Source organism: Spea bombifrons, chromosome 3, assembly GCF_027358695.1.
Source record: "Spea bombifrons isolate aSpeBom1 chromosome 3, aSpeBom1.2.pri, whole genome shotgun sequence".
Classification (NCBI taxonomy): Eukaryota; Metazoa; Chordata; class Amphibia; order Anura; family Pelobatidae; genus Spea; species Spea bombifrons.
This window is the reverse complement of record NC_071089.1, coordinates 34,266,739-34,291,301: the sequence shown is the minus strand read 5'-3', so window position 1 is coordinate 34,291,301 and position 24,563 is coordinate 34,266,739. Positions and strand designations below refer to the sequence as shown.

Genomic DNA, 24,563 nt, shown 5'->3' with positions numbered 1-24,563 from the left:
TGGGCTGCGAGATGTACAGGAGACCATTAGAAATATATTGCATTACATTAGAAACCTGAGTGAACGTGTGGGAGACGGGAGATTCTCATGCACGTGATTTGTTCAGCCTGAGACTGGTTGTCAAGGGCAACGTGCCCTTGATCTGCTTCATTGCTAGCGAGACCCGAGACACAATTCCAATCTACAACTGATTTACTATTCCGATGAAACCCATACAATCTGACATTCATTACAAATTTGAGGTGGAGAGCATTTTTAGGAGTCCTCTAGAAAGATAATATAACAATGCCCTCAGCCATAGAGTGGTGATGCTGGAATGTCAGGTTTCAAAGCTGTCAAATAAAAATATTTGACTTTTCATCTTTAATACCTGAAGAAAGCTAAAGCCCTGCATATGGACGCGGTGCTTTGTGACGTGTTTGATGCTGCTTATGTTAGAGGGAGCTTGGTGTATCAGGTGTTATTAAACTCACACCCTGTTAATTGCTTCCTCTGCTGTCATAAAATGTCCCTGCCTCTGGCAACTTAACACAATTTGGAAAGTTCGAACCAAGTGCCTGACAGCATTTAAATCTGCTATATGTCTTCTGCCATGCACTTATCATTCCCCTCTGACAGACTGAGATCTTTTACTGTCTTAACCTGTAGGTGTCCGAATTCAGGTCATTAATCTCTCAGGCACTTAAAGGGTTAAGTACTTGATTTTTTATTTATTTTTTAAAGTGATTTTATCATGCCAATCACTAAAGGCTCATGTGCACCATCGCAAAGGGTTAATAACGCATTATTTGAGGCCAAATAAAAGTAAAAGCTTTTAGTTCTTCATAAGAGGGACCTTTTGGAGCAGGAAGTCCAGGGACATTACCACTGACTTGTCCAAATTGAATACATCGTGACAAGTTGGCTCAGTCTTAATTCAGCTCCTCAGATATCAATGTAATCAGTTCAACTGTATTTCTTTAAAAATAATAATAAAATTGGATATAGCCATGGGTCCAAGATAGGCTAAAGGTTTCAGTCAACGATGAGCATTCAGGACCTTGTAAGATGAGAGCAACATCTAAAGACGAAAGACTCCCAAAACAGCAATCACATAATATAAAATCCAAAATAATTTTTTCTACACTAACTTAACATTAATAAGACATTTTATATTAAGGCATTTTCACCATCCCTTTTATTTTATTTTTTAAGTTTGGCATGCATACATTCTGCAAAACGACGGTTTTTTTTTCTTAATCAGTTTCAATGCAAAATAATGAGGTGAAGTTCAAAGTGTTTTCATTAATTTTATGGTTCATTTGAACTGTGCAAAGATCTCCTAATGTTAATGTTAAACAGATTCAACTTGGAAACATCAAAGGCAACCTTTAAGAGTAAAATGTTTTTTAATACTGTGGCCAAGCGAATAGCTATTCTAGGAAATAATGTACTGCTTGTAGCTCCTGAATAAAAAATGTTATATGAAAAACACTGTAAACGCTGCAAAAAGATTGTGAAGTTAATAGTAGCCAGTTAACCTTTCCCTACTACTTTAATGATGAAGTATTTGATTAATAGCTAACGAACAAGAAGAAGCATTGTTCACGTTTAGCTATGAACACTGTTGTATCATAAAGCTCAGAAAAAAAGCTGAGAGCTCTCGAAACAGGCCTTTAGGTCTGTGGCTTTGTAAGCAATCTGCCACACTTGTCTTACTTTGTGGATAAAAGCCATTCCCTGAGGAAATTGTCCCAGCAAAAATTATCCAATGTCCAGGCCAGCAAGCTCATCTTGTCTCAATCAAGGAGGCATAAAGGGGAAAAGTCAAGGCAGACGTGTCTTTCAGCTGGACGATTAGCCTTTTTTGACTGGAGATAGTGCGGCCTAAATTGCTGGTCTGACAAAGAATCCTCGTTCTTGTTAAGAAGGGTTTTTATGTGGGTGTCAAGGACATTCCAAGGATGAATGTCATCTTCAAGTAGCATGTAAGGAATGGCACGAGAATCAATGAAAATGCTTTAAAATGGTCATTCAAGGGGTGGTCCACCCATTCATGAAATAATAAAGATCAGTTAATAGGTTTATATTATCAGCTTCCAGTACCCAATTTCACTACCATTTTGATGTATGATATAGCTGGATAGTCCATTTGTCTCCTACACAATTAGGTTATATGATTTATTTATGTTTCAAACATATAGGAGTCTTGTTACCTCCCCTGGAAAAAAAAAGACTCGACCTGTACAATTTCACTGCTAGATGGACCAAAGCCCCTAAAAACTTATTTTATTCAGGATTTGTTACACCAATAAAATCTGAGCTTAGAGATGGTAGAAAACATGATAAACATTGCGCATATTTTTGTAGCAGTTTGATTTAACATAATATCCAGTAGCGAGGCCCCCTCCCTATAGGCTCCTTGGTACTCTGTATAGGCAGGGCCGGCCCTACCATGGAGCAGAGTGGGGCAATTGCTCCAGGCGGCACTTTGGCGCCCCAAGCCCTTTTTTTTTTTTTTTTTTTTTTTTTTTTTTAAAGCGGAGGAGAGAGAGGGGCGCCGAGTGGTTTTTGCTTACCCGCTCGGCGCCCCTCTCTCCTCTGCAAGCCCTCTAGCTCAGTCTCTGTGCCGGCTTGTAATGCTGAGCGCCGGAAGATGACGTCATTTCCGGCGCTCATCATTACAAGCCGGCACCGAGACTGAGCAGGGAGACTTGCCGCAGGACTGCTGAAAGGTAAGTACAAGGGGGGGGATAGGGTAAATAATAGGGAGGGAGAGGAAGGGTAGATAATAGGGAGGGATGGAGAGGAAGGGTAGATAATAGGGAGGGATGGAGAGGAAGGGTAAATAATAGGGAGGGAGGGAGGGAGAGGAAGGGTAGATAATGGGGGCGGCAGAGGAAGGGTAGATAATGGGGGGCGGCAGAGGAAGGGTAGATAATGGGGGGGTCGGCAGAGGAAGGGTAGATAATGGGGGGGGCGGCACTTTAAACTTCGCCCCAGGCGGCATTATGCCTTGGGCCGACCCTGTGTATAGGAACTCCATGATGTCCTAGATGTGAAAATCACCAGTACCCAGTTTTAAATGGCCAATCCTTTCTAACTAGCATACGATTTAAGATTTGTATTCATTTAATAATGTTAGCATCAAGAAGTCTTATGTTTTTAAATTAATGGCAAATAGAATATGATGTCTTACTTTACTGCAGAAGTCCAAAAATGGAAATCACTTCACTGTTAAATTGTTGCAGTCACTAAACACTTTTATTTTAGCTACCATCCTTGCCATCGACATTATCCCTTAATCATTCCCAATCTTATTTTTAATTATCTTGTCTTCTAACAACTGTCACCTTCATTCATCCCCGTAAGTTATAGCACAATTGGATGAAGTAACACATTGCAACACTTGGTGAAAAGGTGATATATGAAACTAATATCGATGTCAATGAAAAGTGAAAACGGTTTACTTGAGGGATATTTTCTAAGAAGGAAGGAGCTGCAATGTTTTATTAGGGTAGAACAACCTACAATGAAAAATGATCACTGTTAACGGGCCACTTGCTCAGTCTATTGTCCCAATAATCCTAAATGGTATCTGTGATACGCCTGCGAAGCAATATTAATGACCTGCCTATCTCAGTACATAGCGAGGATCTGCTGATTTTCCTGAGCTAATCTTCCCAGCCTGTCCCTTGGAGACAATGGATGCTGAGTGTGCCTTCAGCAAGAGACGATTCGATCCATCACTGGTCTTTGGTTATTACCCTTGGTGTTGGTTTGGGGGCAGCTTCATTCATCTTGTGAACTGTAGAAACACGTGACACTTTGCTCCAGTGTAACAATTACCTTTACCTATTCTAGCTCAAGAATGAGAATAGCTTGTTACTGGCATGCCCCAGAAAATCAATGTAACATTTTGACTGTCCAAGCCAATTCATCAAGTGAAGTATTGTTAGAGAGTTGTTAAAAGATGCTTCAAATTCTAAAAGCATTCTAAAGTCATGAGTTGCTTGTAAGTAAGAGAGGGATATGATTATTATACTGTAAATGCAACACCAAAACGTAAGCAATATGATGTCTTCTTCTCTGCTAATTCATAGTTTAGTTGAGCTTGATGAGTCAGGCAGTTGCAAATAGCCGACTCAATGAGCGTGCTAGCCGAACTGGAATGGTCCATTACATTAAGAATAATCTCTGTGTGGCAAAATACTAATGAGAGTATGAGTTTGAGTGGATTCTGCTCTCATTCCCAATCCCCTACTTTTGATGTGCCTGGCTCTGCCAGTCACTGCTTGCCTAGCAATATATATATTATAAATGATGTATTCAGTGTTCATTTAAGATACCTTATGAGTTTAAAACCTGTTGAGTTATAATAATTTAGAGGAAGGAGCAGTAAGGCTTTCTTTTGACTAACTCACTGACAAAAGATGGATCTCCTTTTTAGGACTGCCCTTTTCTCAACTACACTGCTGCGTTTGGTTCCCTGTGTAAATGATACACAAATTTACCCAGTGGTGGATTAGAGACACAAACGTATCTTTATCGGGCCGCTAGCAGGATACACATATCCAGTAGGCAGCCACTATATGTCATGTAGCAGCCGATGCCTTAAAGTGTCAGTGCCACTTTCCATCCCCAGCCCAGCCCTGCCCCCATGTACGTTATTAAATCATACACATGCAAATCAATGGTGTCCTGTTCTCGATTCTTTCATATTCCCAATCTGCAAAAGAGCGTATAACATTTTATTAACCCCATAATGCAAATTCAGCTGAGCACAAGATGAAGGCTAAGCAAAATGTAAAAAGATGCTTGCAAGGTGCTGAATGTTTTATGGCCATATTGCAATTTATCTTTATGAACAGTTCCTTTCACTACACATAACTTAATATATTTTATTAACTGAGAGAGATGAGTTTTCAATTAGTTGTAATGCATACCACATGAGTATTTGACATACCTGTCAAAGTGATTTTGATTAATGTTCTTCCCCGGTTTACTTAGTTATAATGACAGGGCTTGAGTGGTAGAAATGGTGAGTGTGCTGTGTGGCATGAAACTCTCTCTTCAGTAGTTAAAAGGGAAATATCACACATTTCTTTCAATGCTTCACCCCGAGAAGACGCTATGTCCCGGTATCAATATATTCAGGTGTGAGATTCCCATTTTCAGTAAGTTAAGTTAAACACACAGAAGTAGCCTTTTTGGTTCAGAGCAGTCCATGGAGCAATTGCCATTGTGTCCCTATTGCCAGCCCCATCTCCTGCTGCTGTGTAATGTCTCTTTAAAACGAAGCAGTTTTTCAAGGCATTCCTTTCCTAATAGAGCCCTAAATGCGACACATACTCCAACGCAGCTTTCCTACGGTATGCCTCCATCTTTAGAATACATTCTACTTTATTGCCTCATTATTTAATAAGCTCCCATGAGCATATCAATGAAAATTACCTACATTGCACCCTATGATAAAGATAAATAGCGCTTCTTTAAATGACATCGTAAGATTAATTCTCAGATTTTTACCCAGATTGTACATTTAGTTAATGCAGCGATTAGCAGATACGTACAGCTGTAATGTAATATAGCCCAGTGATGAGCACATATGCACAGCTATAATGTAATATAGCCATGTAAAAATCATGTTTGTGCACCAAAACAGTTACATGAAAAAAGCACCAGCCAAGAAAAAAATATTTTAAGTGGTCAAATGACCCATTCACAGATTCTGGTTTAGAACAAAGGTTAATTATAAATCCACATTTCTAAGTGCTGAATAAGGATGAGTACTTTTCTAAAGCACTGGATATCATAGTATATGAAGATTCTACACAATACATTTTTATGAAGGGTAAGTCAGTTAGGCTGAAACTCGCATATTAAAAAGATTTATCAGAAGTTCTACAATATGGTCAGAAAACCCCCATACGTATGCAATGAACAACCTCGTTATAATATTTGTTTTTAAATGCAGGCATTTTATGCGCAATAATACCGGTATATAAGTTAATCACCATATAGTGTATAATAATGGGTAAAAGCGAAAGAAAAATAATGGATAGAATACATATATCTAGACTTGGGATGAGCAAATAATTCTTGTTATGAATATTGTTTATATGATATCCGATTACTTCAAAATACCGGTCTATATCCATAGTTTTAATTAAGTGTGACTACTAGCACATGTAAACCATAAAATTGCCCAGTAGGTGTCATTAGTGCTTGTCCAAAGAGAATAATTACCATGGAAATTTGACCTGAAAATGTTGATGGCTCACATTTTACGCTACTAAAATAATTCCGGAACATATTTTTTTTTTTTTTACATAATCGTATTTTATATATTTTTATGTTAATAGACTAAATATAAGTTTCTCAATGGGCAAAGAACGAATCTAAATAACGCATAATTAAAGTGTTTTTGTTGATGAAGCGCACGTAACAGCAGTGATTAAGAAAAATCTATGGAAAGCAAAAATTTAATTTCACTTTACAATATTCTTCTAGGCGGTTTTTCTTCTGGTTCTTTATCATTCAACCATTCCATGTTATATATATTTCATACTTATATTCATGTGTACTGTTATATTTCATACGTCATCATAAATTGGTAAAACAGTATGTAATAATGGTAAAAATGGTTATTACTTAAAAATTAAAAACCAAACTCCTCATCACAGTGTTCAGCATAACAAATTCATTAATGTAGATTATTTACACCTTTTGTTTGTTAACCATTCTTAAGTAATTCTTTGAGAGTTATTTAGTTCAATGTCTTCAGGGTCATTTTTTTGTCATTTCAACCATATGTTTGTTTAACCACAATTTACTTTTTTCATGGTAACTGTACCAACACAAATCGTGTTTTTTTTATTAAGATATGGAATTTCTTTCAGTATTTTAAAGTGGGTAATTCGTCATTTAGTATGGATAAAATGTAAAACAGAGAAAAAAATTAAAAAGGCATTTTTTCTTCCATTACCTAAAAAACAACTCCCAACTTATGTTCAGCAGCATCCCTTGAGCATAGTAATATCCTATATGTACCGGTATTTTTTGTTTTGTTCTGGGGGGCTAGATGTCCACCCTACGTACTACACTTTTATTTAGAATTGTTTAAGCTTTTGGTTTGGGGTGCAGCAAAGGTGATTTTTTATTATTTTATATGTCTTGTGGGAAGGCTATTGGATGTTTGGGTAGTTTTTTTTACTTTTTATTTATTATTTTTTTTGAAGTTATATACCTTTTTTTTTACTAGAGATAACTTTGGTGTATTTATAGAACTCATGGAACCCTCCTGTAACCAGGCGGTACTCCTGATGATATAATGGTGAGGTCACTCAGGTCCATATAATTATTTTCTACAATTTTCTTTTCTTTTTTTTTTTTACATTTTTTCATAACTTTTTTTTTATTTTGTGCTGCTCTCATGGCGATTAGGAAGCATGGATTTATAATCTTATATCCTGATCACAAAGCAGGGAGATGATCAGAGAGAGCCAGTCAGTGTCAGCAGGAAGGGAATGCCTAGATCTATGATTGGGAATTCAATCAGTGAAGGTATATGGGCGCAGAATCCAGTCTTTAGACAGCCAATTCTCCCTGACTACAAAAAACCACAGGACATAAAATTCCATCCATCTGTGTGAATGGGTTAATAGTTCGCCTCATGGAAACTGGAAGCAGCCTGTGGCACAGCCAGCGTTATCTAATCAATTTCATGTCTTAAAGTGCTCTTCTTTCACTTTACAAAGGCACCATGAATCAATCAACACTAATCAGTAACTTAACAACAGTGGGAAAATAAGTGGATTTGTAATATATATGATTGCATATTTTAACCCCTTCAGGCCATGAGCATCTAAACTGTCATTAAAATACTGTATTTTTAAGCCTACTGTTATTGCATGAAATGTAATTAGCTGGTTATTAATAATGTTCTTTCTAGGGCATGTCGTGGGTGATCACAGCAATCACTTGAGCTGACGTCAACCCAAATGACCAGCATTAGGGTGCAAACTACCCTTCGGTGCAAAGGAGTTCTTCAATCATTACTACATGGGTATTGAGAACTGTAAAAAGTAAGATCTGGGAAAAGAGACAAACCGGCTTTAAGTATTTACTGACAAGCGTTGAAGGATTTGTGAATATTTTTGTTTATTTTTAGTATTAGAAGTAATACTGTCGGGGAAAGGCACATTACTTAGTTTCTTTAATTTTTACCATATAAAATGTTCCTCTAACTCTTATTTGACCTTATTTACTCTGATAGCGTTCATTTTCAGTGGAAGATGATTACATTATTACAGTAAATTAACTTGTTTACGGATCAAAGGGTAATATTCATGAAGCCTGGTGCTCTATGCCTACCATTTAATTTAAATGATATGACCGAATGAGTACAGTAGATGGCTTATGAGTAAAAATAAACAAATAAGACCAAATTTTTTCACTCGTGTTGCTCCTATTGGTATGACCTCAGTAGAATAACAAACAACAGAAAATCCTGCCATTCTTTGTCTAATATGTGGCAAACTACTGCTCGTTGATGGATTTCTTCGTGTACATGTGTGTGTATGACATTGTCTATAGGTTAGGATTACATAGGGCTTGACATACTTTGACATAGTAATTATATGGCCATGTGGTATGATTGAATCCCCAGTATTTATACGTGCGGTAGGTGGATTTAAATGGCAATTATGGGATTTCCAGCTTTTGTTAATGGCTACATTATTCAGCCGTGCCTTTTTTTAACCCCTTCTACTCTCGGTTCTAAAACGAACAAATAGGTTTAAAAAGGCTGAATTTGTAGAACTGGACTTTGCAAAGGTCATATTAATAGGTGCAAAATCGTAAGAACTGTAGTGTTAATATGGTTTAGATGGGATTAAATATTAAAGGCTGAATGGGGAGTTCATGTTCTATTCCCCTTCAGCTTCAGAGACAAGAAGCCTTGACTAAACAAGTTGCTATGAATACTGCATGTGGCGGGCTGAGATAATTCTTATAAAAATCCGATGGTATAGGTCATAAAGTATAATGGTAATAAAGATGAATGCCTCAACTGGAGGCAAAAAACCCAGTTCCATTATACACATCATCTGACATACCTTAATAGCTTACATAAAAAACCTACTGGATGTAAAGAAAAAAGACTTTAACATGTATAATGGAAAAAGGCATAATAAGATTTGCATTAAAAGAAACATGATAGCTGCACAGATTTTATTATATACCATGCCTGGTGAAATCTTTATATTCTATGCTCGAACTCTGAATTATTTAAGATTTCTCTACCGTTTCATTTTAACCTTCTAAATGATTAATGGAGTCATAATCCAAGAAAAAGTCACTGTCACATTATTTCTTGGGAACAAAAGAAAGCAGTCGCTGTGTATTGTCAGTTTAATTTCGGTAAACCATTTTCTTACGATCTCTTTGAGGTTCCGACAAAAAAGAGTTACAAACACGTGTCAGGGTGCAATTAACAGTACATCAAACCTCAGTTTATTGCTTCTTCTTTTCTAGCGTTTCTGTTCATTAAACAAAATGCACACTATTTGTGTCTTCAGCTGCATCTAATCTCGATTTGTCTTGAAAGGCCATGATTGTAAATATGCCATCCGATTTTATACTAAACTGTAAACATGATTAGAGCAAAAGCTAGTTCCTCTGTCATCTGAATTTCATTACCTCCAGAAGTTTTCGATTCTTCTGACGGAGGTCAAAAGGTAGCTCATTACTTGTTTAATTAAAAAAAAAAGGGTTACGGTTCTTGGTAGGAAACAGTTGCCGTTAGGGGACAGAAGGCTGAAGGTTACTCTCCTTCAACTTGAGTCTACAGGCTAATGACTCGGTAGTAGAGGCTAATACGAGAATTGTCAACATGCATGGGACAGACATAAAGCTATCCTGAATCTAAGGCAAGACTAACGGCTGACTAATGCCTTTACATCAGGAAAAAGTAGCCAAAGGTAGTTCTTATCTGACGCTAAATTGTATGTTTCTATGAACCAAAAAGTTGCGCAGTGTATTTTGTGTGAGGAAAAGACAGAATTTAATGACACGCCTGCTTATGGCATCTTGTTAATCAATACGTCATTTCTTCTGTGTGGTAATTTATGAGAATACACCAATAGTATTTCTGATGGATCACCAAGAAAACATGGGCACACTGTCTGCGACATTAACTGTGACTTCCATATACTACTATTCTGTTTCTTTTTAACTGCAAAACCCCCTTGGCTTTTTCTTATATTACAGTTTTGGCTTTCATGTTTTAATGACTTTAACTAATTTTGGCTCCGAATGAATTTGGACTCCCACATTCTTAATACTGCGCGCTACACCATATGGTACTAATTGCAACCTGTCTGTGGAATACTAATCTAAAATATGGATTTTAGAGCTCTCAAATAAATCTTTTGGAATTCATTCTTGTTATAATACATACTGTTATATACTATTATACAACAATGTTTCCACAACTGCTCTGCAATGTGACTATTCTTGAATGCTAAGCTTTTGTTGAAGGCATTTTCTATTTCATGAAGCTCCTAATTTATTTTCACATTTATTGGTTACGATTTAACCTTCCTTGCAATCTGCATAAAATTTTTATATCGCTTTACTATCTTATATGAAACCTCAAGATCTCCAAATATTGTCTGCATGGGCAACAGTGTTCTAAAGCTAATAAGCACACATCATTTATCAGACTCAGTGAACAGTGTCATAAAGCAACACCTTACTGTAGTTTTTACAAGAATGCCTTCTGCTGGAACCAATTAAATCTTAATCTTGCAATTATCCAAAATACTTCTAAACCTACATCATGGTCTTTGCTGAAACAAGAGTGTTTAATCTCATAATTTAGATTATATCAATGCAGAATTGTGAATCAGCTGATTTATTGATTCGAAGTAGAGAGTTCTTCAGCTCACCCCCACCAGGATTGAGGGTTTTGCAAAACCCTCTGGCACTGACATCGTTAACACAGTCTGGTGAATGAGCGATTAAGGACAGGCACTTAGTGATCTGTACAATCATTCCCCATCACATTCTCATTCCATCACTGTGCTGCCTTGTGTTAAGGCATCCTTTCAATGCATGGCAGGGTTAGGGAAAATGAAGGGGGTGTAATTGGCTGGAATGTCCTACTGGAAATGAGGAACACCTGAGCCACGGTATATATAAGGTCCAGAAGAAATCAATTGAGTGCAGGAAAACCATTTTCAACAGCTTGATGATCCTTTGCTATAAAAGGAGAATGATAATTAAAAAAGAAAGGACTATGGTAATAAACCAGGACTGGGGAGTAAAGGAATATGACCCGCTGTCTTGATCAATATTCTGTACTGGGTCATTAGTTAGCGTGAGAGTAGCTTTTTAAACAATGCATTAAGCCTGTTTATCCCTGCGTTCTAAATAGACTTAATGATTACATTTTTTTAGTGAAATAGGACTGTAATATTTTTTTTCTTGCATGATAAAATTTAGTAAATCTCCACTAAAATAAAATTACATCTTGGCCTGAACAGCCTTTTTTTTTTAGCAATTATTGATATTACTTTGTTTATTTTTAACATCCAGCCATGTAAACTACTAGCAGGTCATCATAGTCTGGGTTTCTTACTCACAGCGTGTCATGTCACAATATATAATGACTGCTGAAGTCAAGCAATTTTCTACCAGTTATCCCTGGCAACCCAATCTAAAAGGACCTGGATCATCAATCTGACACAAACCTTCTGAAATTCAGCACACCATATAGCATAAAATCACAAATATTAGTCAGAAGGTTACACCAATTCCCTCTAGATTGTAAGCTTGCGAGCAGGGCCCCTTCTTATCTAATGTATCGGTTTGTCTTTGTCTGTCTATTCTAGTGTCTTTATTACTCTTGAATGTATTGTAAAAAGCGCTGTATAAATTGGTGGCACGAAATAAAAACATAATAATAATAACAATAATAATGTTAATCATCACACCAAAGCAGCTTGGAGCTAGCAGTTAGTTAGACTTGCTTGCAAATTATAGACAATAAATCAATTCATTATTACACAGACACAACATCCAGTGTCACAACCTGTCATACAGATGTCCAGTGCTAAGGGTGTAGCAATGACAGGCTTTCGGGGACCTCTAGATCCTTCAAGAGACGGCCTCAACATAAACATTTTCAGTTTAATGCATGCCAGTTTAATGTATGCATTAGGTCTGGTGTAAAGAGCAGTGGGATGAGGCCACAGTATAAAGTTTATGGCCAAAGTTTTTCTACCTACCAATGGCATGGTATTAATAAATAATGTTTTAACTTTCAACATCAGATTCTGATGAAAATCATTTCTCGTTGGAAACGGTTTTGCTTTATTCTCTTTTTTACTCATTTAAATGCAATATTTAATGAGGTTTATAAGAAACCCTGATAACAGTTTGCCAAGATTAACATCTATACAGTTGACTGGGTGTTAGCTGCCAGAGGCAAGCAAGGCTGAGTAAACAATCTTTGTGGACCACAATGCACACCATTATTGTATGATTCTGATGAAAAACCTTCTATTACTATAAACCTTGCAAGATACAGCCTTCAGTCTCTCAATGGCATAGGAAGCCAGGGGTATGAGATAATTAAACCGCTTGACCCTACAGTTTACTCCACACAACACTGCCGACATCAATGAACCATTTTTATTATATGATGTGAAGACAGGGGGATCTTTAAGCCCTACATAATTTGGGGTTGCTCCAACACCCCCTTGACACCGAAGAGTTGATAGCAAAAACACCTGTCATTCACTGATTTACATTTAGAAGTAATTGATCTGTACAGTGTGCTAACCAGATAAACATATAGGTAAAAAATGTATCCCTCTTATTTTATTGTTCTGTGTGCATAATGCATTGCCCAAAAGTACATCTTTAAGGCAAATCCAGCCTGTGTAAATGCTATAAGCATATTTATGTAAAATCACATAGAATATTAACCACAATAAGGTAGTTTTTTGTGTTAAGAATTTGTGTAAAAATTTAAATTTACATAAAAGCGAATGTGCGTGCTTTTTTAAGGTATGTCCCCCTTTCTCTATATATGATTTTAATTTACATATCATTGTTTTCGCGTTGAGCTGCTGTCCTCTTTGCCCACTTAAATAAAACATACAAATTAGACAGCAAAGTCATCTTAATAAGAAAAAGTCCTGGTCCGCAGCTGACACCTGGCAAGATTCTGCAACACAAATAGCGTTCACAATGCTCCTTAAAAGCATATCATAAGACTTAGCTTGATCCTGCACACAGTGTGCTAATCCTGTCACAGCTTGAGAGGACTGCGGTGCACTGTGAGAGGGGCTGGCTAAGTGCAATTATGGCCTTATCTCAACTGGCAGGTATCTAGATGTAAGTCTCAAGCTGAAACACTTCCAAGTTCAGCAAAAGAAACCCGACTACGGTTAAAAAATAGAATTCTTGTAATTCTGTCCATGCTTTTGCCATTGCCATGTTAAAAATATGTTTTCACGCATGTTTCTATGAATGGACTAAACAAAATATATATAACGTGCTATACAGCTCTTTATATAGAGCTTGGTTTGCTACAAAATGATGCCTAGTATACAATTGCCAGTATAGGGGCAACCTCCTCTGCTAACAATGGCAACCTAGATCATAGCTGAAATACTGAAACCACTACCAAGCTTCCCCGGACATCATCATCGTCAGAAGGGTGCCATCTGTATGACTTGCTGGAAACCAGCTGTGGTGGGGCCAGCACTTCTGTCCTAGATCGCTTTTACAAAAGGGTTTAGCAGGGGATCCAAGCTACTTTCATGGACACATTTGCTCTTCCAACTGAGTAAATCAGACAACTGCCAGTAGTGAACATAGCAGATAATGGTCGCAAAAAGGACAAGACTTATAGCCAAAGAGGAAGATCGAAACAACCAGATCATTTAAACTGGCTATCCAAACAAACTAACCAAGCCCAGTAGAGGTGAGCTTAGGTCATCTGACCCTGGGAAGTTCAAAGGTTTATGCATGCGTTAAGTCTTAGGTGAACACATGGGACATTTTTTTCAGGACATATGATTTTTGCATATTACAGACCAGAACATGTAACCAGTAAGTGACTAATTGACTTCCTTCTGTGAGTTTGTACTTGTTATGTTGTATTGACCCATTGTACAAAGCTGCAATATATGATGGCACATATAAATCAATAAGAAAATAATAATAATATATCCCAAAAACTATTCTCCCAAGAAGATATGTATTGAATTTTCTTCAAGTGCATAAAAGCAGTGCCACACTTTGTCCCATTTATCACAGCCACAGATAGAAGGAGACAGGAGCTAAGGAGAAGATGCTGGGGAGAAGGTTTCAGTAGGAACAGAAATTAGCACAGCAACAGCAACTTTAATTATATATCCTCAGAATTTTTCTTCAATAAAGGGACAAGTGATTTACAAAAAAATCCCTGACTACAGTAATTAAATATTATATCCATTATTATATGGCTCTTTGTTTCACTTTGAAGCCAGTAGCTTACCTTCCCTAGACCTGGTGTGTCTTTTACTTTGTTGACCGCTCTGAGCAGGCATGGAGGAGCAGGCGGTGGGCATGTCTGAAGAATCCCACAGAAGCTGGTAGAGAACAGCGGTGGTTCACACACCAATGAAGGCGTTGTTCTCTGCTTCTTCTTTTTGGAGGAAAGGTTTAATTTCTGAGCAGCCCTGTAAAAAAAAAAGAAAAGAAACATTGACTTCCGAGCATCAGCTGGTGCGATATCATCAAAGCATGGCTCTTCTGAAGGCTAGCAATATTTATTACTGTACGGTATAACCTTTTTACTCTTGAGTCATTTATTTTCTTGGAATTCTGTTATAATGCATATGTATAATGCACAATATATAGGTTTTTAAGCTATATATGTATTGCTTTAAAGCATAAATAAACAGAATTTCAATTTCTAATACATCTGTGCTATAATATGTTTATATGTTTCTCAAGTCTCAGTGTTCACATTTGACATTTTCTTACCAAAGCGGGGACAGAAACTTAGCTGTGGTTTTTTTTTATATACAGCCTTAGCGCATTTTGTCATATTTTGTTTATTTTTGACAGCACTAACCTTTTGTTTTACATTCAACCCTTAGATTAGACATATGTATGATGTGGCAGGAACTTTTATGAATTTTGTTTAGTAAAGGTTTCAAAAGGTACAATGAGAAATTATTAGTTTTCATAATAAAATGTATTTTCGTTGGGTAATTGTTGACCTACTGATCAAGATCTTATTAAAGATATATATATATATATATATATTAAAATTAAGGACTTTTATAAAGCATTTTAAGCATCATACCTACCTAATGCAGCTGAATACCCACACCCAGCCAAGAAATAATTCAATAATTTTAAAATTATGTTCTATTAAGTTTTTGTCATCGAATGCTTTGTTTCAACATCATGTGACACAAAACTGAGGACCTAAATTAGTAAAAGTCTCCTAAACATTGCTTTTTTTATGGAGGTTATACCTCTTGAAGGTTAAGAAAACAAATTTTCCTACATTTGTTTGTGTAATATACTAGAGCAAATAATGCTTTGTACATGTACCTTCTTCTCTTATTGGGCTACCAGGGTCGGAGAGGTGATCACGAGGCGGCCCTGGCACTTTAAGGCCAGCAGCTGCCTGATGACGTAGGTGCGGCAGACAGCTAGATACGCTCGCCCACATATGTTTTTATGTTCACATAGCGTGCAGCTAGGCATATGTAGCCGCTGGCATCTGCCCAGCGTGCCAATCCAGTTCTGTGGAATACCAATCCAAAACAGTTGGAGGTACACATTGTTACACCCCTTTTGTAATATCCTTCTAACCAATTTGGCCTTCAGTTGCAAAATGACATATGCTACCTGGTGTGCATGAACAATAAGGATCTATAAAGCTTCCACTTATGTTGTTATGTGGTAAACCGACTAAATGTATGGAACATTTTATATGCAATTACAAAATGTCAAGGAGATGTGGTGTCACTCTATGTATGTGTAAATATGCAATTTGTATCAGCTCCTCTTTTCCTAGTATATTAAGAGTAATATTCAAAGAATTATTGGGTAAGGATTTTTATAATTAATCGCATTGATTATGAGGGAAATACAGTATTTTATAACTATATGTGAGGTGTGGTTTCGATAAAGAGGGCAGGGCTACCTGCATGTAGGGGCAGGGCTAGCCTCAGAATTATAAAGTGGTAGAACTTGGGCAGAGACTGGGCATAGCCAAATGCCGCTAACCCTGCCCGGAGTTTCAGGATAGCCCTGGGGCTGAAAAGCTTTACTCATGGACTCTGGGTATGTTTCCCGGTATGTTTGTGACTTAAATCATTTAAAGCAACATACCAAGTTCATGCGAAAATATAATTCACATTTAGACTTATAAAACATCCTGGAGATCTCTGGGGACAATAATAATAACCAGGGCTGGCGATGTAATCAGAATATCTGGTTACCCTAGCATAAGTTTTCAATTGCAGTATTATAGCTATAATTTAATATAGCAAATTATACTTTTAGAATTTGCTATTTAGAGTGAGATTTTGGTCAATGCTTCGGTAATACAAAGGAACACGTATGATATATACAAGGTGTCGTTAGCATTTGAAAACTGCTTTATATTTTTATTTAAATAGAAAATTATCATATATTACCATATAAAGTATGCGGCGACATGACAAGGACACAGCCTGAAAGTGAACCTTCTCCAGCAAGAAAAAATGTGATAAAAATAAAAACAATGCAGTTTTATTCCTGTGTGTTCATGTACACAAATTTATGGATAATGTGCAAATGATCATATGTGAAATTATTAAAATTATCTCACTGTATACGTACTACTGAGAGAAAAACATCAAGGCTGATATTTTGCCAACTATTTAGCTAAAAATAATTAAAACAATTTTTAGATATGTATTTTTTATTCCTTTTACATTTTCAGTTTAGGCTATGAATAGGAATACATGTCGACCTTGTTTTTCCCTACATAAGGAAATAATTAGAGTCCACTTAGAATAGAATTACTTTCAGAAGTAAGAAAATTTAAGGGGGATGCTTTTTTAAAAAAATGCCCAGGAATCTGGAATTAAAAGAAACGCTTTTGATTTTTTTTTTTTTTTAAAAAACAAAAGAATTTTCAAATATTTACATCTAATTTTTTTAAAGACTTTTACTTGGAAGAAACACCCATTTTAAAATTGAGCAATGGCCAGAGTTTACAAGCACCCAGTAAAAATAATTAGCTGACCCACAATATTCTGGCAACCATTTGTTTCTGCATTAAGTTCCTGGAATTTATATATGTGTTATACGAAAACCATACTGAGCAAATTAACTTCGAGGACTCTTGTGAAATGAAATCAGACGGTTATCATTAGTGTAATATATGGGACTAGAGAGGTACATATGTTTGTGTGTAAGTTTAATCAAATCTAAATAAAGCATTTTGCCAATTACTGGCCTGGTTGCCTAGTTACAAACACCAATGGTGGGCAACACTTCTTAATAAGTTCTTATAGGCCAAAAAACAGGATGTCTATAGACGAACAAAATAAACTCCATAACCGTCTACCTACATTAAATAGTCTATAACCCTCTGAGGCTTTGCAATCCCCCCTTCAGAAAAATAATTTTGTAGACAGAGCTGCCTTTCTGGCGAAGAGACTACAAGTGGAGCTATGAATATTTAATATGAAATTACAATACTAACTTGATAACAATGCACTAATGGGACTATGTCATTTGGCATGATGAATGCTCAGATTAAAGAGACAATGACGTTCGCTCCAAGAATATTAGAATTACTAGAAAGATTAAGTGAAACATATTTATAAAATGCTGTTATTAGTGTTACAAAAAAGACTTAGTCTCGTGCATTCCCAAATTTTGCATAAGGATTCATTGTAAATTGTTTAATGCTGTACTAACTCCAGAGTTGTCTTTGTAATTTATCCCTTAGTTTTTTTAAGGGTTTTAGGTTAAATTGACTAATTATCAGTGCCACATGGTCTGCAGCTCACTCCTTTATATTCTGCGATTTTAACATCCCAGCCGCTACCGTTCAGTCTTGTATATCACGACTTGAATACAGGTAATGTCTTTCAGAATATCTTTAACTTCTGATTTTTAGAATTACGTGGTTGCACCATTAGCATACCCCTCAACATTTAAATTGGCCAGATCCACCATCTGCCTTACCCAAATAGCCATCTTGTGGTGCGCCTCATCAGGGGAGAACAGAGGATATCTCAACTGGCTCATGATTCCCACTCCATGCAAAAGTGGGACATTTCAGCAACTACCCAGGACATGCATGACTGACAAGCAATAGCAGGACCCCTTGGAGGGTAATAGCAAGTTAGTTCTTTATATGGGCTACTGAAGTCTTAATATCTGTGGAGTCTCTGAGTCCGCTCAATTAGAAAATCATGTAGGATAACAACCTACCATGATGAAAAAGAAGGCAGCTTAAATTGACTGTCAGAGTTTTGCTAAATCACTTTCTAGTCTAAGTACAAGCAATAAAACATATTCACTTACAAAGAAGATCCACTCCAAGCTGCTTATTCACACATACTATTAAGAAAGCTGTACTCTGTTGGAATCTTACATTTGCGTTGTGATTAGCCAGAGCCAAAAATGATCCTCTCCAAATATTTTCTGTCTTGGGTGAGTGCAGAAAGCTTGTGTTGTAGGCTTGCGTTAATGTAAGCAGACAAGGGCCAGAGACGAGCCAGAGAGAAAGAACACTGGAGATCGTTCGAATTACAGTGGACTATGAAAGCAGAATATCAGCACATCAAACATTATGCCTTCGACTACTCCTGTATAGCAAAAAATCTCATGCGCGATACTGTTTTTGTTGCTTTAAAGCATGTGTACTAAGCATGCACAAAACCCCCCCAAAATTCCATCTTTCCCCTTCAAACCCTAGCTACTCCAAGATGACTTTGTGTTTTCAACCAGAAGATTTTGCCATCGTAGTTGTTCAGCAAGGTTCAGTAATGTCAGCCCAAGCCACGGCTGCTGTTACAATTAGTTCAAGAAGAAAGTGTTATTACTCACCAAATGGTGTCAGTTGAGAATTATTGGTACCTATTATGCCAATGCACTTTAATTTACCTATAGCCTTGGAATAAATTACAAACATGTATTATATGCAAGATGTTATGGTTCATTTCTCTTTTCATTACACACACTACAGGTTACTTAGGATGTGATCATATTTTTAACTCTTTGAAAGCCAGAATGTAATGTAAAAATGAAAATATGTGACACAACGTTTTCAGTATTAAAACATTTTTATGAGTGTGATTACTCATGAACGCTTTGATAGGGGATCTAGAGTGAAAAATGGTAGTTAACTGGTGGTTCTCTCTCAGATGTCAAGTCACACTTGGTTGATAAGTGACATGGAGGACAAAAGTTATGTCTGGGGTTACTGGTCTTCTTATGCAAAGGAATGTGTGCAAATAACCTTTGAGAAAAATTCCAGAGAGGAAGCTATTAAGCTTAGCTCTTTCTCATTCAAGCCCATCTGCATTTTCAAACATCACACCTGCCTCTGAATGTTGGTCCTAGCTAGATTGGAAAGGGCACCTAGCTACTCTACCGATAAAATCACACTGGGCTGACATACCCGCTGGTTGTGAGGGAGCGATCTACCATAGATGGAGGGTTATTATAAAAGCATTGCTTTGCTTTGATTTGATATCAGAGATATCACACACAACCACATGTTATGTTTCAAATGTTTAAAGAAACTAACCAAAAGTTTATTACATATTCTACATTTACATGCACAGATAAAAAAAGAAATCACAGAAATGCTTTGCTATGCAAAATACTCTACACATACTCTAAAACACACCTCGACACTCATGCTCGCACACACATTTACACATACACACTCATGCTAACACACACACAGTTCTCGCCTCTGTGAGGTGGTCCGTATTTTTAACAATTTTGACGTGGGCTGCGAGGGTAATTGCCCCATTTCCCCCAAGGCCCCCGCTGCCAAAGCAGGCTACCTATGGGGCAGTGGCTTCATGAGAGGAAATGCTAGACTCTGACAGCCTTTAGTGGGTGGAGAGTGGGAGCAGACAGGTAGTAAGATGACCAAATACCCCCCCATGCCCACAAAAAGAGCAAACTAACCCAAAGACCCATGCCAAGTTAAATGTCTTTAAAAGTTTAAAGTAGATATGTCAAATCCATATTTTTTATTATTTGTATTAATTTATTAATTTAACATTAATTGTATTAATCATTACATTCCTCTATTGGAACAGCCTTTAACTTCTGCTTTTTGTACTCCAATCACTGTATCTGTTTAAAAATACAGGGATTATTTAGATTGTTAGAGACTGAAACCTCCTAAAACAAAGTATACCTTGTCTTTTTTCCAGAGAGTGGTATGATTAGCTACCAGCCCTGGTTAAACCCCTTGGGATTATTTTCAGGCATTCACTAGGCAAAGTTAATGGCTTTTCCGTTTATGTCTGTGTGTCAGGAGGTAATTCGTGACCACCTCACAGGTTCTGTACCTAGGAATATTAACCTTGCATAAGAACGGCTTTATGGATCCCATTTAGCCTTTAGTCTCTGCTGAGCAATGTTGAACATATTTAATGGTATCACATGCCTTGTTTACAAATAATCGTATAATTTAAGCATCTATAAATCTTCGGATTGGCTTTATGAGTCTGGTTTTGTAGAATGCTTATATTAATATGGTTTGTCTAGTTAGAAACGGTGTCTGGCTAGGTCCTTTCCCTGAGGTGGCAATAGCACACAAAACATTATATCGGCAATTGAGATTTTAAGAAAAGCTCATGCCAGACTGATAGACATACCCTATTAAGAACATCACTGTCCTTTTATGTGCACCATACATGAAGCTAGGTTAATGAACCCCAGTTAGAAATTGAGCTGGTCTGTTAAAGTGCAAAGGACACAAGAGCACATTAGACGTGAATGATGTAACATAAACCTTTGTTACACAAAACACCTAAGGGGACATAGAGACCACCCAGATTACATATGCAAGGTGTCCAGGCAACTTTATGATCAGATAATCAACCACCAGTAGGAGGTTAATTCTTTCTACTTAACATGTGTAATCAAGTTATCAAAATGTATTTAAAAAGTGGAACAAAAGTTTTTAAAGTGGCCTTATGCCAACCGTTGATTCTACTTACTGGGCCATTCCATTGGTTCCTATGATGATAAGACAAAATTTAAAACATAATGCTAAATGATAGATACACAAGAAACATAGCTAGACATTTTAAGACAAAATGAGCATAATCGAAAACGATATAGTCAAGATGATAATCAGAGAGGTGATTAGGATTCCCTAGCAAAAGAACATTGTCCTGGTGTGGAATTCTCAGTCAGCACTTATTGTGACCAAATCTTGGCCAACTTGAAAGTGTCAAGTTAGGTGATGTTTTAGTTAAGACATCTTAGCTTTATACATATTATATGGCTGGAATTGTGGATATCAGCACCCCCCCACACACACACACTTCCTGCCATACAGTCATGCCCTCCGCTCCAACACCAAAAACTCCACAAAAAAAACAAAAGAACCTGCCATACTGTCTCCTCCTAATCGGTAGAGTCAGTTAGGCAAGTACTTTTGGCCTTCCCTCCTTCTGACCCTAATGTGACTCCAAGTGAGATGTCCTCATGCGACACACGCAGGGGAGAGGAGGAGCACAATACTATTCCAATCGCATAGCAAATGCGAGTACAGAAAGTTACCTGAAACAGACAAGTTGCAATCAGGTCCGGCCTGAGGTTTTCAGGGACCCTGTGCGGGTCACCCCTGTGGTGCCCCCTCCCCAGTCATCACCCTCAGAGTCCCTTTGTCCCCTCCTTCACTGTACCACACCTGTCTTTTTCTTTCTCATGCAGTTCACGTATAGATCAAACAAACAACACATGGAAACACAGCATTGAACATACACAAACCCTGTATTTGCAGGTATTAAGAAATAACACAAGTGCAGGGCAAATAACACACAAATCCAGCCTTGCAGGTATAAATCAAGTGAAAAAATCACAAGCAAACTCAGCATTGAAGGTATAGATCAAATTAATAATGCATGGAAACCCTAAATTGCAGGCATCGATCACAGGTCACACACCCAACAGCATGTATGTGCTATCCTTACCCCAAACAGCATCTCTGCGTCATCTTTGCCCCCCCAAACAGCCTCCACGTGCCATATTTGTCCCAAACAGCCTCCCTGTGCCATATTTGCTCCAAACAGCCTGCCAATGCCATCTTTGCCCCTCACTTACACATCCATGCTATGCAATACTCATTAATTCACTCATCCACAGACACTCGTTCACAAATATTTATTCTTTTAGCAAGATGTTCTTCTATTCCTAGTAGCAATCAATATTATTTAATTTTGCATTATTTACACTCATCCAATCACCGAGGAATAGTTTAGAGTACACATGTACAGTCTAAAGAGTCTACATTCCTTTTTTATGTTTATTAATAATTGACTTTGTTGTTGGAATGGATTTTTTTCAAGTTGCTTAGGCTTGTATTCTGCTGCCTGCAGTGAAAACACAAACTACTGTCATGAGAGGCCATGCTAACTAAACTAAGGACTGTACATTAATATGACCTCTCTAAGTATCCCTGTTTTAGAAATCACCATTCAGTTAAAACGTTTATCTTTTCTTGAGACTCGGTTCTGCAGCTGTCTGTGGCAGAGCCAACAGTGTCTACTCAGTTTCCTGTACTGAAGTTATCAACAGTAAGGTGAATTTTTTAATACTTACATATGGTTAGTATTACCCTGTTAACACCATTATATAGATGTATTTAGTGTACAGAACTGCAAAACACATGATTTGGGAAGATCGCACATCTGCTGTGGCTTAAAAGAAAAATATTATTTATATGTTATATATGTATGGGATGTGATACTTCATTTTTCTATAATAATATATAATATTCTTATTATGTTACAGTATCAAGCTTATTATTTAGAAGTAGGAATTGTTGTAACCAAATTAAAAGTTTGACTTTTTTATTTCAATTTTGATGAAAAACTGAATAATCACGCTCATATGATGCGTTTGGCTAATTACATAGTTAAGAAAAACATAAAAAGTATGTTGTAATTTTCACCCTCTGGCTGTATAAATTATACTTTCTTATTGTTATGTGTGCTCATTAGTTAACACTCATACCCTATGTAGTTGCAGAGTTGTAATAGAAAACTCTGTGTATCTCCCAATGGGCAGCTTTGCTTTCAGAGACAATGTACACTATGTGCTAGGTGCTAAAAGTCATTTTCATTCCCGTCTCTTCATCTCATATTCAGGCCAATGATTTCCAATGAGCCCTTCTAAACAGAGAAGCGGACAGATATTTTATTGTATACTGTCACTGTGAGTGTGTGGATGATATTCCAGGGGAAACCAGGACACTGGTTAATGTTAAAGTTAAGACACATTGTAGACACTTTTACTCGCAGGTCCATCAGTTACTGCAAAGTATGGTTAACTCCAATTAGCAACACTTTAATGAAATATCATTCAAGATCTGAAACAAACAAGATATGAAGAAACAAGTAGTACTCAACATTTACCCATACTTTAATCTTTTTTAGTTGTGTTGGTTTACCTACAAAGTTTACCTGCTAAGCACAAATAATATTGTATGTATGTATGTGTTTTGTTTTTTCTACGTTGCAAATAAAAAAAAAACCCGACATAAAACAAGGTCACGGAGTAAGGTTTGAGGTCAAATGGACAGGCTAGAAATGTTTCTACAGAAACTAACTCCTATAGGAGATGCCTTCACGCTAACAGACAACATTATGGTAAGAGTTACGTTTAAATTCAAGGGTATCGGAACTAAATTCCAGAAATGTTATTAAAATGCTCCATTCATTGCAATTAAAGGAGACAGGCATGTAGTATATACACGGGAGCTCTAAAATGTTTAAATTTGAGCTCCTATGAGTTATCCTAGTACAAAACAACAATATTATCAAGGTCATTAAGACCAAAGCTGATATTCCTTTTGTGATCTAACACTTAGCTGTCCAGGAATTAGACCTTGAGGAATGGTTTTAGGACTTTTTGGCTACCACAATTGACACATTGCTAGATCATGATGGAATTAATTCCCATTAGGCTGTCATCGTGATCAACACGCCATAGACAATTGAAGCATGCTATTTTTACAATCGCTGGTAAGCTATTAGTTGCTGTTTCCACGCACTAGACATCTTCATGATCTACTAACAAGTCAATGTATACACGGGTTGTCAGTTGCTACAATACTGAATTATCAACTTCTTCTGATTTAAGGATTATAAACCTACACCGATTACATTCTTTATTATAATATTTTATATTGTTTAGATTATAAATAATAGATTACTGATGGAACAGTTACTGGAAGCTATTCAACAGATTTTACTAAGATATTACACTAAATTAGCAGGATTATTATTATCATGATTCAAAAGCCATGA

The 24,563-nt window shown here is 36.9% G+C and overlaps 1 protein-coding gene across 1 annotated transcript in view; it reads right to left on the bottom strand.

Moving 5' to 3' along the window:
* KIF26B (kinesin family member 26B) overlaps positions 1-24,563 on the bottom strand; it is a 155,498-nt gene that overhangs the window by 52,622 nt on the left and 78,313 nt on the right. The window contains exon 5 of the mRNA XM_053458789.1: positions 14,534-14,717. Within this exon, the coding sequence (XP_053314764.1) occupies positions 14,534-14,717 (184 nt within the window). The remainder of the gene's footprint in view (positions 1-14,533; positions 14,718-24,563) is intronic.